At 42.1% G+C, this 13,828-nt stretch overlaps 1 protein-coding gene across 8 annotated transcripts in view; it reads right to left on the minus strand.

Moving 5' to 3' along the window:
- The window catches only part of RMDN3 (regulator of microtubule dynamics 3), a 60,396-nt gene that overhangs the window by 31,735 nt on the left and 14,833 nt on the right, over window positions 1–13,828 (minus strand). For all 8 annotated transcript variants that reach the window (XM_034769077.1, XM_034769073.1, XM_034769072.1 and 5 more), the window contains exons 5-7: window positions 9,628–9,895; window positions 8,299–8,401; window positions 7,276–7,336 (exon numbers count right to left, since the gene is read on the minus strand). In XM_034769077.1, coding sequence (XP_034624968.1) covers window positions 7,276–7,336; window positions 8,299–8,401; window positions 9,628–9,895 — 432 coding nt within the window. The remainder of the gene's footprint in view (window positions 1–7,275; window positions 7,337–8,298; window positions 8,402–9,627; window positions 9,896–13,828) is intronic.

Here is a 13,828-nt window from a genome sequence, read left to right on the forward strand (position 1 = left end):
TGAAATTAAAAAGTATTTAAATACATTTGTGTAAGTGGTTTTCTTGTGAACTTTCAAGATGCTACATTGAACAAAGTAACTGATTTTCCTTTAAAGAAAGGAGACCATGTTTCAGAGAGTCTCATTCAATCCAGAAGACTATTTTCACTTCTCATAACCAACATGGAATGATCAATTTCAAAGACAGGCAACAAAAAATTATTACTTCATCTGCAATGAGCGCTCTCAGCAATCAGCAAATACCATTTTGTTCAATTTGACTATTTCTCCCCTTGACAATTAAGGCGGATAATACTGCACCTGCAAAATCCTCCCTAGACGGACCCCTGAAATCCCCTGCTATTCCAGTTGTACTTCCAATATTTCCTTTAACACCAGGGCTGAAGCCAAAGCAAACACACAGCTCCCTCTCTTCCTGATCCTTAAAGCTAGTGTTGTGCGCTTAGAACTGCACAGCAAACAGACACATTGGAATGGATAGGGAATCATTTGTTTCTCTCTAAATTCTTGAGAAGTTTGTTTATTCGAGCCTCAGCAGCTTAATACACATGCCTGTCCCACATGCAATGCCCCAGGTTGTGTTTTTTGTTTAAAAAAAAAAAAAAAAGCTCCCCACTCATATGCTTGTTTTCTCCTTTTCCATAATTTCTACGAAGCATGTACATATTGGTTCCAGAGCTTTTGTATTATGGCACAGGCTACACTGGTAAGAGCTGTAGAACTAGGAATCAAATTTCAAAATGTATCAGACAGGCCCATGAAAGTGCCTGCCTAAAAACTACAGCCATGGAAGTTGCTCTGCTGTACAAAGGATGAATATTCTATTCAGCACTGGGATCAGATCACAGTTCTGTCTCCTCCACGTGGAGAGGTCGCTAGGGATTTGCCAAGATCTGAGTGTAAACTGCAGCAATTGCCATTTGCATTCCTGTGTTGTAAAGACTCCAGGGATCAATGCGCGGGTTCCCTTTCCTACTTGGTTCTGGCCCCAAGGCCAGTCCAGACAGGGTCCCATACACACTCCCTGTCTCTAATCATTCTTGAGAAACCATCTGTGATCATGTTGCCATAGCCATCCAAGCCATCTAAACAAAGGCATGCTATAGAGCAGTGGTTAGTCAGTCAGTTCCTGCTAGTCCTTATGATACTGTTCTATTCTACAAAGGTTTAGTTGTTTTTTAAAACTACACCCAACACCACAGTAAATGCCGGAGACCAAAGCAGGGAAAAGTAGCAGTCTTGTCTGCAACTGTAGTCAGACTGCACGTCTCTATAAAGAGAAGACCACTACCATAGTGCACCCTTATCAACTTCACACTACACAAGAACAACTCTACCTTGTGGCAGGTCGTCATCATATTCCAAAATTAGGAGAGGAAAAGAGGGCTGGGGTGACATGTGCAGTAGTATGATAGCCGCACACAATGAAACAAACGAAGGGAGGGAAAGCAGCACAACTACATCCTAGATAATGCAGAGACATTAAGCTGTGAGTAAGTGGAAGATCTTAGGATGTATGATACTTTGTCATTATGTTGTGTTCCCCAGTATATAAACATCAAAAGTTGGGATGGGGGGGGACATTTTTACAAATTACAAAAAGTAATTTTCCCTTTGCTGATATTTGCACATTTTTGTCAATTGTTGGAAATGGGCCACCTGATTGCATTGGCCTCGTTAGCACTCCAAAAGTAATTTCCCCTCCCTTGGTATTCATCCCTTCTTGTCAACTGTTGAGAACAGGCCACTTCTACCTTAACTGAATTGGCTCGTTAGCACTGACACCCCACTTGGTAAGGCAACTCCCATCTTTTCATGTGCTATGACAGGGTTCGGCAACCTACGGCATGCGAGCCGATTTTGAATGGCACGCGGCTGCCTGCCGCGGTTCCAACCCCCAGCCGCACTCAGCCCCCCAGCCCACCGCTCTCCCCTGCTGGGGCAGGGGACAGAAGCTCCGTCCTGTGGCAGCCAAGCTCTCCCCCTCCCCCGGTTCTTCCCCCAGTCATGGTGCAGCCTGCTTCCTGCCCCTCCTCCTCTCCTTCCCTGCGCCGGCCCTTGCTCTCCCGGGCCGGAGCTCCAGTCAGCGCGCTGCAGCCCTTTGCTAAAGCCAGCCCTGGGTAAAGGAGGTAGAGAAGAGGTAAGGACAGGCCTTGGGGCAGGGGGTGGGACAGGACATATCCCTTCCAGCCCCCTGCCATGAGCCGCTAAGGGCAGAGGGCTGGGAGCACCCCCACGAGCCGAGCACCCCAGCCTTCTGCCCTGAACCTCCCCCACCCTCAGCCTTCTGCCCTGACCTCTGAAGCCCCCCACACCCCCAGCCTTCTGCCCTGCACCCCTCCACACCCCTCCAGCCCTCTGCTCTGACCGCTGAAGCCCCCCACACCTCCAGCCTTCTACCCTGCACCCCCCCACCCCTCCAGCCCTCTGCTCTGACCACTGAAGCCCCCCACATCCCCAGCCTTCTGCCCTGCACCCCCCACACACCTGACCGCTGAAGCCCCCCACACTGCCAGCCTTCCGCCCTGCACCTCCACACACCCCCAGCCCTCTGCCCTGACCTCTGAAGCCCCCCACTCCCACCCTTCTGGGGGCGTGGGGGGCTTCAGAGGTCAGGCCCTACTCAGCCCGCTGCCAGTCTAAGTGAACAGAACGCCAGGCTGGCAGCGAGCTGAGCAGGCTGGTGGCGTAAGATCAGCATTTTAATTTAATTTTAAATGAAGCTTTTTAAATATTTTGAAATCCTTGTTTACTTTACATACAACAATAGTTTATATATCTATATCTATACATAGACTTAGAGAGAGACCTTCTAAAAAATGTTAAAATGCATTACCGGCACGTGAAACCTTAAATTAAAGTAAATAAATGAAGACTCAGCACACCGCTTCTGAAAGGTTGCCTACCCCGTGCTATGATATATATTCTGCTTCCTGTATTTCACTCCATGCATCTGATGAAGTGGGTTTTAGCCCACGAAAGCTTATGCCCAAATAAATTTGTTAGTCTCTATGGTGCCACAAGGACTCCTCGTTTTTTCGTGGTGAATAAGCAGCTTTTTCCTCAGGAGGACTAATTAACATAAACAAACAGGCTGTGACTAAAACAGCTTGCAACTGTCCCACGACCCAGATGGTGCTGGAAAGAGAACATTTCCAGTTATATATTCATGAAAGTGTAATTATGTCTTTCTACTAATAAAGGTAATTATTCATTTCCCATGAATCCCATGCCTCCTACATGCTGTTCTGCTATTTCCTTTCTACGGCTGCCCTCTTGCCTTTCTGCAGCTGTTCTGAAGAAATAAAAGCAAGACATAAAAGTGCATGCTCCCAGTCAGCAAAAGGGCAAGTCTACGGAGACAGAATTTAAGTCTGTGCACCTTTCCAATGATGCTGTTCTTGGAAGAGGTGAGCACAGACTACCACACATGTCAAGACTGCTTCAGCACAAGGGGATACTGCACTGGAGACAAATGATTAAGCAACATGTTACCACAGAACTATCAGGACGTGAACATTCTGCATTTATAGGGGCCTTATCAAGGTCTTTCAGAAAGGATGAGAGGAGGGAGTGACTTGCACTATCAGCCTTTTTTGACAGCATATAACCATAGTACTAGAAGTGTCATGCAGATGATCCGTGGTTGATCAGATTTCGTTCCATCTCCAGAATTCAACACTGCTCGGACATTTCTTTGGATCAGTTACTTACTTTTGCACACAATAAAACTCTGAATCATTAGGCTAATCCATCAATCTTTCGCTCAGAAGCAGAATCACTGTCAAATATGCAAAGCTCCAGTGCCAAAACTGTTTTAAACTTTAACAGGCAACTTGGTGGTTCACCAACATTCCAGTAGTTAAACCGGCAGAAAGAGCCAAACACCTGATTCCATTACAGAGATCAAGTCATTCTGGTTTCTTCCCCAATTTTTGCCTCACACCAACATGACAAACATGTTAGTGACCAAAAGCATCTAATTACGAATATGAAAAGCATTTTTTTTCTCCAAACCTTACATTCAATTTCCAGGCCACAAGGCATTTCTCCTATGAAGTAATGGTCCAAGCGGATCTTCGGAAAGCAAAAGAAGAGATTATTCCCTAAAGAGTTTTAACTTCCACGCCCTTGACAATCCAGAGCTCCTAACACTGAATGTTAATGCATTTAACATTCCACCTTCAAAAATCTCACCTGCCAGCAGTAAGGAGGTCAGTCACGCCAGAAATCCAACAGTTTATCAAGCAGTTCACTCCAAAAACAGAGAGGAATTTTCTCTTCTCTCTATAACCAACATTTGTACTAAACTAGGCTCCCTCACAATTAACAGCTTTAGTTTAATCATAGCAGCAGAATGAGCAACCATCAGCTCCATACACAAGTTTCTACAAGAGCCTGTTAAATACTCAAGCCACTGAGGATGGTAGGGAAAATAAACTCCTCACTTCTAGCCAGCGACAGTACTTGTTCCAAAATAGCAATGAAAAAACAAAAGGAATTTATTACAGATAATTTTAGTTTAAATCATGAAGGAAAATAAAAACATTGCCTATGTGGAAAGCTGTATGCCAATACTACTACTAATGCTGGTTAGAGTTATTTCAGAGCCATTCAGTTATGTAAAATAACTGAACCAAATGAAGAGCATAGGATCGAAAGACTGTCTTCTGGCATGCCACTGGTTTCTCTGGAAGACCCTGTATAAAAGGTTATCTAGATTAAGACACCTCACAAATACAAAAAGCCAAGGATTTTGCAGACCTCTAACAATGGCCATGATAAAACTAAAAATGAACAAGGTCAAGATCAGAAAAAATTGTGTAACAATGTAGTCAGTTTTACTGTTTCCCTTGTAGATAAGCAGTTTTTCACGTATATAGGTCTTTCATACAGCAGCTAAGTAAAGAAAGTGGAAAAAGTTCAGCTAATATCACAAACTGAGAGGGCAACTCAGGGCCAGGTAAAGTACCCGAAAAGACTTAACATAGTTTTGAAATTAACTAGACTTCAAAATAATAATCTAGTGTGATCAAGTTACCTTAGTTACATGTATGTATGGGAAGCTGAAGAAAAAGTTGTATTGTTTGAGGAAATAGCATGTGATGACAACTTAAGCCTACTGTAAAATAAATACTTAATGCACCAATTTAAGATTGCATGTTCAATGTTAATTTAGCATTTCCAGTTTTTTGATGGCAAAAACCTTTATTTTGTATTAGTATAGTTGTGACATATAATGTAAGCTATTTAGATAATGTTTACATATAGTCAGTCACTGCCATCAATTTAAAGCAAAATTGTAATGGTAGCAGAATGCTTACCCTCCACTACAGAGAGACAGCCACAATATTAGCCCTCCTTTGGATGTGGCCAAGAGGAACCTGCCATATAGAGTAACCAGAAATTCTTTTCCTTTCAACCACAAACACAAACTCCAACAATCCATACATTTCAAGCCCAGATGACAGATTTCAGAATTATGGAAGTCTCATGTTGCAAGGGACATCTTGTTCTGAAGACATAAGAGATAAATTACCCAATACCTCAGTGACAACTGCAGTTGTCAAACCTCTCCCTTATTCCCTCCATCCCAAAAATACAGAAGCTTTCTCTCCAAACTCTAGAACCAAGGGGTTAACCTTTCTTAAGATAGAGTTTCTACTTTACTTGGCACTGTATAAGCTTTTGTAATGTCAATAATAAAAGAAAATAAGAAAAGCAACTAACCCCAGTAAAATAAAAAAAGGAAGGAAGAAAGAATGTCGGGTCATCATTAACCATCTAGCTCTCAAGTTACTTCCCCCATAGCTTGTGCAGCTGGCTGTTAGTTTGGCTTTCAATGACATAAGAGGTTGCTCTGTAGGGGATTAAAGAGGGGCCAACAGAAACAGAGCAGATGAGAAAGAAAATAAGAGAGGCCATACCAGTTCCAGTTCTTGAAAAAGAAATTACAATTTTCTGTAAATCAGCTGTGTGAAATGGGCTTCCTAACCCTCACCTACCAGATTAATTTCCAGCACATAACAACAGGATATATAAGTAGTCATTTTCCCAGGGCACACAGAAACCAAAAGGATCATCAATAAAGTTCAGCTCATTTCTCAGCCAAGATCTTTCACGAGGTCTCTCCTAGCTACTTCAATCCAGACCCTGTTACCACAGTATCTGAGCATCTCACAATCCTTAATGTACTTATCCTTACAACATCTCCAAGGTAGGGGAGTACCATTATCCCCATTTTACAGTTGGGGAACTAAGGCACAGAGAGACAGAAGTGACCTGCCACAGACTTCTTGTGTGACCTTGGGCAAAGCAGGGAATTCAGCCAGGACTCTCAAATGTCAGACTAATGTACTAACTACTTGATCATCGTTCCTACATGAACATCATTCATCATTATTAACTGAAAGAATTGCTTGTGGGACTATGACCCAGTGAGTGTGAGATCACCAACCACAACATGTCTCACTGGCCACAGGAGAGAAATTATGCTGAGGAGACATCAGATACAGCAAGAAAGATTGCTCCATTAATAGAATAGAATATTTGTTTTGGCAGAGCAATTTACAAATTCCTTGTTTTCTTGTCGTTTGAGAAGAAAAACTTCAGCTGAACTAAGAAAAAAACTCTTAATGCTAGAACAAACTTTCCTCCATTTCACCCTCATGTTCTCACAACACACACAGTTACAAGATATAATTAGGATTTCCAGAGATCAGTTTAATAACTCAAAGTGAATCCTTTTAGAACACAGTTTTAGTCCCCAAATTTAAAATGCTTAAAAACTACCCGAGTGCACTGAACTCTGTATTTCTTCTTTCTAGAAGCCCCTTTCTGCAAGACTCATCTATAAGCTGATCTTTTACCATCCTTGATGAAGCTCATTAAGCTATGAGATGCAGGCTCATAAGAGCTTGATACAATCAGTTTCTCAGAAACTAAAGAACACACATTATCATAGCTACTGCCATCTTCTGTTCAAGAACTCCTCCAGGTCATCTCCCCTCAGAACCAAGTTCTTAATTAGTTGTCATGAACCAAATAAAAACAAAATCTATCTTGATAATTGTAACCAGTATTGTCTGTTGCTTATTCAGGTCTACTAACAAGGAAAAGAAACTAAAATAAAGTCTGTTAGGAAAAGCATAGATTCAATAATGTATATTTAAGGCAAGAAACAAAACTTGTCTACCGAGTAGACTGTGATAAAGCCTAACTCTTAATATGAACTTTAACCTCCCTTGTTCTCCCATACAGGGGAAAGTTACATACCACTGGTGACCCTCAGCACTTTGATCCCCTTTCTGTAGGGCTGCCTCTGCCACTTCTTTCCCTGAAGACAGAAAGCACAGATTTAGCAAGAGTGAAAGTTACCGAATTTCTCTGAATACCTACCTCCCAAAGTGCTAGGGTCTCTACAGTGACAGGAAAGTGTAAAGAAGTTAAACATTTGTTAGTCACCTAGTATATTTAGCTTGAGACACATTCCAAAAGATCGCCTTTATGGAGAACTCACAGATGCTCCAAGGCTGCTGGGCTGACCTAAGATCAGGTTCAAGGACACTTTCAGCACCAACACTGTAAGCTGAGAGCCTGCAGCTAGCAACACGCTGCACTGCACCAGGGAGTCAAAGAGGTGGCTGACAAAGAGAGAAAAGCAGAGAGCAAAAAAGAAAGAGCAACAGGCCTCAAGGGTGCTTTGGTCCTTACACCATTGTCTGTTGAGATGGACAGTTGCTCTTCCACTCACTACCAGCTGCATATCTTAAAGCCATACTGAGCACCTACCACCACACAGAGAGCTAGCACACACACACACACACACACACACACACACACACACTATTTAATGGAGCGCTCTCCTCTCTCTGCTCCATGTGCTTGTGTTCCCAAAATGTGGAAACTTTGCAAGCCATCAGAAAGGACTATATACATTAAAAAAGTCTGAAAATGATTGCCTTAAATTACTGCTTTACATTTCTGAAAGGGACTACTCAGGCCATTCAGCCTTAAAGCTTAGGTTAAATTAAAAAGGGGAGGTGATTTCCAAAAGCTGATAGGAGCAGAAGTGTTAATTAAAGTCTCCTGGTTTTATTTCAAGTCCTTTATAATGTTAAAACCCAAAACAAACTGCATCTGAACTAGTGAAAGAAGTAGTGAAACTGATCAAGTAAACAAACAGGAAAATTGTATTTTTAAAATTTGTGTTAGTAACACAAGATCTAGTTAAAAAACATGTTTATCCAATAAAAACACTACACTGAGCTGCCTCACAAACACACACTTTTCCCTTACCATCAGAAGCATATGATTTCTTTTCGTCTGCATCCTCTGTGATTTCATACAGATCACTGTATGCTCGAGCCAGGCGCCAAAGGAAATCTTGCCGGTCTCCATACTGCAGACAGAACATAAGTATTTCAGATCATGTGTTAGAGAGCCCCTTTCTTCCACTGGTACAAAGATATAAGGAAGAGGACTATCAAGTGGCAGCCGTAACAGGCAGTATGTTTTATCTATCTATCTATATCTCTCTCTCTAGCTACATAGAGTAAACATATGTAAAAAAAACCCTTTGAAAAAACTTAAATGGGCCCAAACCAACAAGAACTCCAGCAGAAGAGTAAAATGAAGCTCCAAATTTGCAACTAAACCCACAATTCAAAGAAGATCAGAAGAGGTCTAACTTATCACATCACCATAAATGGATTTCCCCCCACTTCACAGACGTTTTAGTACGGATGAGGGGATGAGCCTTGGAGCCACACATCCACTTGTCTGATTCCATCTCAAAAAGCAGGAGAAAAGTCACAAGTTTTAACAAGTTCAGTTTATTTATTTATGCTGTCTGTTCATTTTAGGCATTTGCTTGCACAAAACAGCAATGAGGTTGTTGTGGCTGGATTGCCAATACTGCAGTGGCAATGTTCAGTCAAAAAAAACACAAACCAATGCATTCAGTGAAATATAAAAAAAAAATTCTTTATACTAGGTTTTGTTGTACTTTAAAAAAATAGTTTAAGTTTTAAACCTAAACTACCTGACAATATCAATTTAAGTTGGCTTACTTTGGTACTCAGACTATTAAGAAGTAGGAGAAACATTTAAGAAAAGGGATACACTGGAGTATTAAATAAATTCCTGTCATGATCCCTTTTGGGGCTTACAAAGAAACTTGACTTAATCAAGTAAGCATAAGTAATTTGTTATCTCTCGCCTCTACATCATCTTTGATATTAATGTTGAAGATAAGCAAAACAATTTGGTTGCTGTATTAAACAGGCACCAATGTAAAAAAAGCTATATAATTTCTTGTACTGACTATATAGTGCTTGAACTCTAACACTGAGTCAAGGGACCCAATTACAACACTGTTTAGATTTGTACTACAGACAGGATGCAAGAGGGTACATTTAAGAAAGTCAAGTCCTTGGACTGTCAGGGTTTTAGTTTTGTTAGGTACTGTCTACACTACACTTCTAAGCCATGTTATGACCAGGTCCATTGACTCCATTACATTTGTAGCATGGACTAGGTCTCGCACTATGATAACTAAAAGCCCAATTTCATCTTTCCCTGTTAGCCGAACACACAATTTTGCTGGGAAATTAAAATGAACTTTACCACCAGTTTATTGTTAAGCAGCAGCTGGAATCCTTCCCTCTTCTCCTGGTTATTCCCACTATGCAGCTGGTCAGCCTGCTGCAGCAGCTGACCAAATTCCTCCTCCATTGTAGAGTCAAAGACCAAAACAGTTTCATCCTCATTGACAAGGTCCAGTGAATCCCTCCGTGCAGTCTTCACTGTCTCACAGCTCACTTCATCTTCCCCTTCCTCACTCTCTCTCTCTGACTCCCGGTCATAGTCAGACTCTGCATTGGCTGTGGTGTACCTTTCAGTAAAAATTAAAATATAGAATTAAGTGCCATCACATGTACTCAAAACAAGATGCAGGGCAAACAGTTTACAAACCAAGAGAAAATATTTAAAAAAAAAAATCAGAGAGATGGGAGTTGGACTAATAGATGTCCTAGGCCCAACCTTCTCTAGTGCAGAAGTGTTTTTTCTACGCTGTATTCTCCAGAATTTTGTGCAGTCTAGTTTTAAATCTCTGCAGTTATGCATCTTTCAACTATTCCCATGTAGTACAGAAATACAAAAGGGTGAAGAAAATAAATTCAAAAGGAAGGTAGCATGGAAGTCAAGACAGGAGTCTGCATCCAGCTGGCCTCGTGAGAGAGCCTTTTTAGACCATTTAGCTTTAAAGCCTACAAAAGCATACACAGAACAGAACCAGCAGGACAATCACTTGGGAAATTACAGATTATACATCAGATACCTCAGTAGGAAGTTTAACAGACTCATCTGGGTGGGAGATACAGCTTGAGGTTTTTGGTCTGTTCTAGAGAATTTCAAACACAGATAGCTTTCTTGGCAAGATTAGTATTTTGATCAAGACAGTCTGAGCACTAAATACGAAACAGCTTGTTCGAGCTGACGGGGAGAAAAAGTGTGAAAACAGTGGGTGAGTGATCAAAATCATTCCACATGTATAAAAAGAAATTAAGGAGTAGCAGCTGAGCCATGTAAAGACATGATATCTTATGTAAAAGCAGACAATGATTAACAATAAAGTGGTCCAGACTAGACAGGGTACAACTCAGACCAAGATTTTCCATAAGGGATTGTCTAAAGTTAAATTCACAAATTTATGTTCAGGCACCTAAATAGGTGGCCTGATTTAAAAAAAAGCGTAGCCTAACGTGCGCCTTCTCTAACTCACATGGGAGCTCTGAACGAAGGAGGAAGCACTAAGTTAGACCTCATTTTTTAAGAATGTTCGGTTTTAATTTCAGGCTTCGTTGGACTAATGAGGGAAGCAAGTTCCAAAGGAGAGGGCCCTCCGCTGCAAGCAGCCTGCCATGAGCCCCCATGACATTTAACTACAGACCCTGACTGCAATTGTTCAAGCAATGAAAAGGAAGATTAACCAGATGTAACCAAGACCCAAACCATGTGCAACTTTAAAAGCTCAATGCTTGAATTGCACCAGAAGCAAGTAGGAAACCATTGCAGCCTATGGGACGCTAGCGTAACGTGCTCCCTATGGTTAAGGCTGCGAGTCTGTCATGGAGGTCAAGATGGGCAGCCACTGGGCCAGCAGCAGCAGTTTGGGTGTGTGGGAGGGGACTCAGGATTAGGGTCAGAGGGACCCGGGGGACGGGAAGGCACTTACCTCAGGATGGGGGGGCTCCGTGGCTCCCACTGGCATGGCCCTGCAGCTCCTAGGCGGAGGGGCCAGGGGACTCCCGCGCACTGCCCACATCCACAGGCCCTGCCCTCGCAGCTCCCATTGGCTGCAATTCCCAGCTTAGGAGCTGCAGGGACACGCGGAACCGGATAGGAAGCCCCTACCAGCCCCACCAACACCCTCCCACCCCAACACCAGTGGGGGTCCTGAACCACCTCCCCCAGCACCTATGGTGCCCTTGGACTGCCTGTCCCCTGTTCTCCCTCTCCCCCGAGCATCCGCAGGCCCCTGCCCAAGTTTTAGTTAGGGGTATATAGTAAAAGTCATGGACAGGCCACAGACTGTGAATTTTTGTTTACTGCCAGTGACCTGTCCATGACGTTTACTAAAAATACCCATGACTAAAACGTAGCTTTACCTACCGTCAGCTATGTCAAGCAATCAGATCATCACATTTTTTACCAGCTGAAGTGTCCAAGTGTTCTCCAAGGACAGCCTCAAAACAGGGAATGTTACAGTTATCAAATCTAGAGATTGAAGGCATGTGCCAAGGTACACATCTAAGAGAAACGTGGATAGCAACTGTGCCAAATACAGATGAGAAGAGGTACTCCTGACTACTAAAGTACTGTTTTTCCAGGAGTCATGAGGAGTACAGTTGGATCCCTGAACTCACTCTCTCCGTGGTAGAGAGCCAAGGAATACTGTCAACTCAGAGGGCAGACACCACACCAGCCCCATCACTCTCTCTAGATCATCATGAACTGTACACTACCAGGTAATCAAACCAAATCCCAGGCTAAGCAGTGTTGTCTTGTCATTATGTGGATGAGAAGCCTCTCAAAACACCTAGTCATTATGTTGCAGATTCAGTAGATATTCTTCCCTCTGAATCCATAGTGAAGCTATGAATCAGCATGGTGCAGGACATGCTGGACAAAATATGGCAACACCTCTAGTACAAGTTGTAAAACCTAAGGTACTGACCACTTGTTATTAAACAACTTGTGGCACTTTCATAAGAATAAGGATACAAACTTTGGTTCGCTAGTCAAATCCTGTTAAAATGTAACTGCTCAGTCTCCCTTAATTCATGCAGCAGTTCCAATTTAGCATGCCATTCTTCATTCCCTGTCCTACACTGCTGTGCAGCATTGGTGTGGGCAGATAAACAGCTGCCATGCCACATTCCAGACTGGCAGCATTTTAAAGGTACTCAATGATTTGTGTATCTAGGTTGAAAAAGACTTTTTATCCTGAAGCACAATCAAAGTACAAGGTCTAAAAATCATTTCAAAATGCTGTGTCAATTTTTGTTCTTGTTTTTATAAAAAAGATAATTACCATTCAGTGATGGCTCATGATGTATACATTTTCCTCTCACCCAGATAGACTCGCTCTATTGAGATGGCTCATGTATGAGATGCTGCCAGTTTAAAAAAGAAATGGTGCTGAATGTAATTCAATAAAAACAAAAGTATTCAAAAAGACCAAGGGATTTAAGTGTTTTTATCCTGTTTTAGGATAGAAGACAGACAGTTCTTAAATGCATTAATATGTGAAAGTCCCTAGCTGGCATATTTCCTACATTAATAACAAGCTATTTGGTGCTAATAAGCATGCAAAAAAAGAAAAAGGCCCCAGTGGACTTGTCTGCCCCGCACAGTGCCAAAGCAATGCAAGACAATTAACTTCCACACCACAATCCAAGACTTCTTGCTGCTAATAGCATGGAACAATTTGGGTCATCTGGAAGTGAAACATGAGGCGCTACTGATGCCTGTTTGGATTATAAGTAGCAGCAGCAGAAGTTTTATAAGATTTCATCAAAAGGCAAAAGAAAGCAACTGCCAAAATATATATATGTATACCAAGAATCTGAGGACAATGTGTGCTAATGCAGACAGTTTCAAGTCAGTTCCAGAGTGGCTACCATACACAGCTATATAGGATTAATACTGGAGGCATAAGTAACATGGAATCTTCAGTTTAGTACAACAAACTTGTTTTATATTAGGCCAGGATTGCTTATCCATTAATTCATCACAGTGACTCTTAAAGCTGTCTGCAAAGTTTTAAATTACTGACCTGCTACTGGTCTGAACTGTTTAAATATATTTTAAACAAACTAAGGAATTGCAAAGAAGCAATGAAACACAGAAGCTGACTTCCAAATCCTTATAACTGGTTCACAGGGAGGGAGTGCAAATGAGAATAGAGAATGCCCCAATTTCTTATCCTCCCACACAAACTCCCTACTCTCTTTCCAGCCCCACTTCTCTCCCGTTGGCCTATCTGCTACAGTCTGCCTTGCAGGAGCAGTGCTCCCTTCCCACAGATGTCAGAAGGGACACAGCAAGTGGGAACTGGATGACAGCTGGCAGTGTGAAGACACACTATTGCCAATGCCAAGAGTCATGCCCCCCAAAATCATGAGACTAGTTTAACAGTCAAATTTAATTTAAAATATATATATCTGCTTTGAGCTTCACATTTTCAAACTTCTCTCTGCAACCATGAGGGCTAGAAACTTAGGTGGAGAGGTTAAACAAAAGCTGTGATTATCATAACATG

This window comes from Trachemys scripta, chromosome 4, assembly GCF_013100865.1.
Source record: "Trachemys scripta elegans isolate TJP31775 chromosome 4, CAS_Tse_1.0, whole genome shotgun sequence".
Lineage (NCBI taxonomy): Eukaryota > Metazoa > Chordata > Testudines > Emydidae > Trachemys > Trachemys scripta.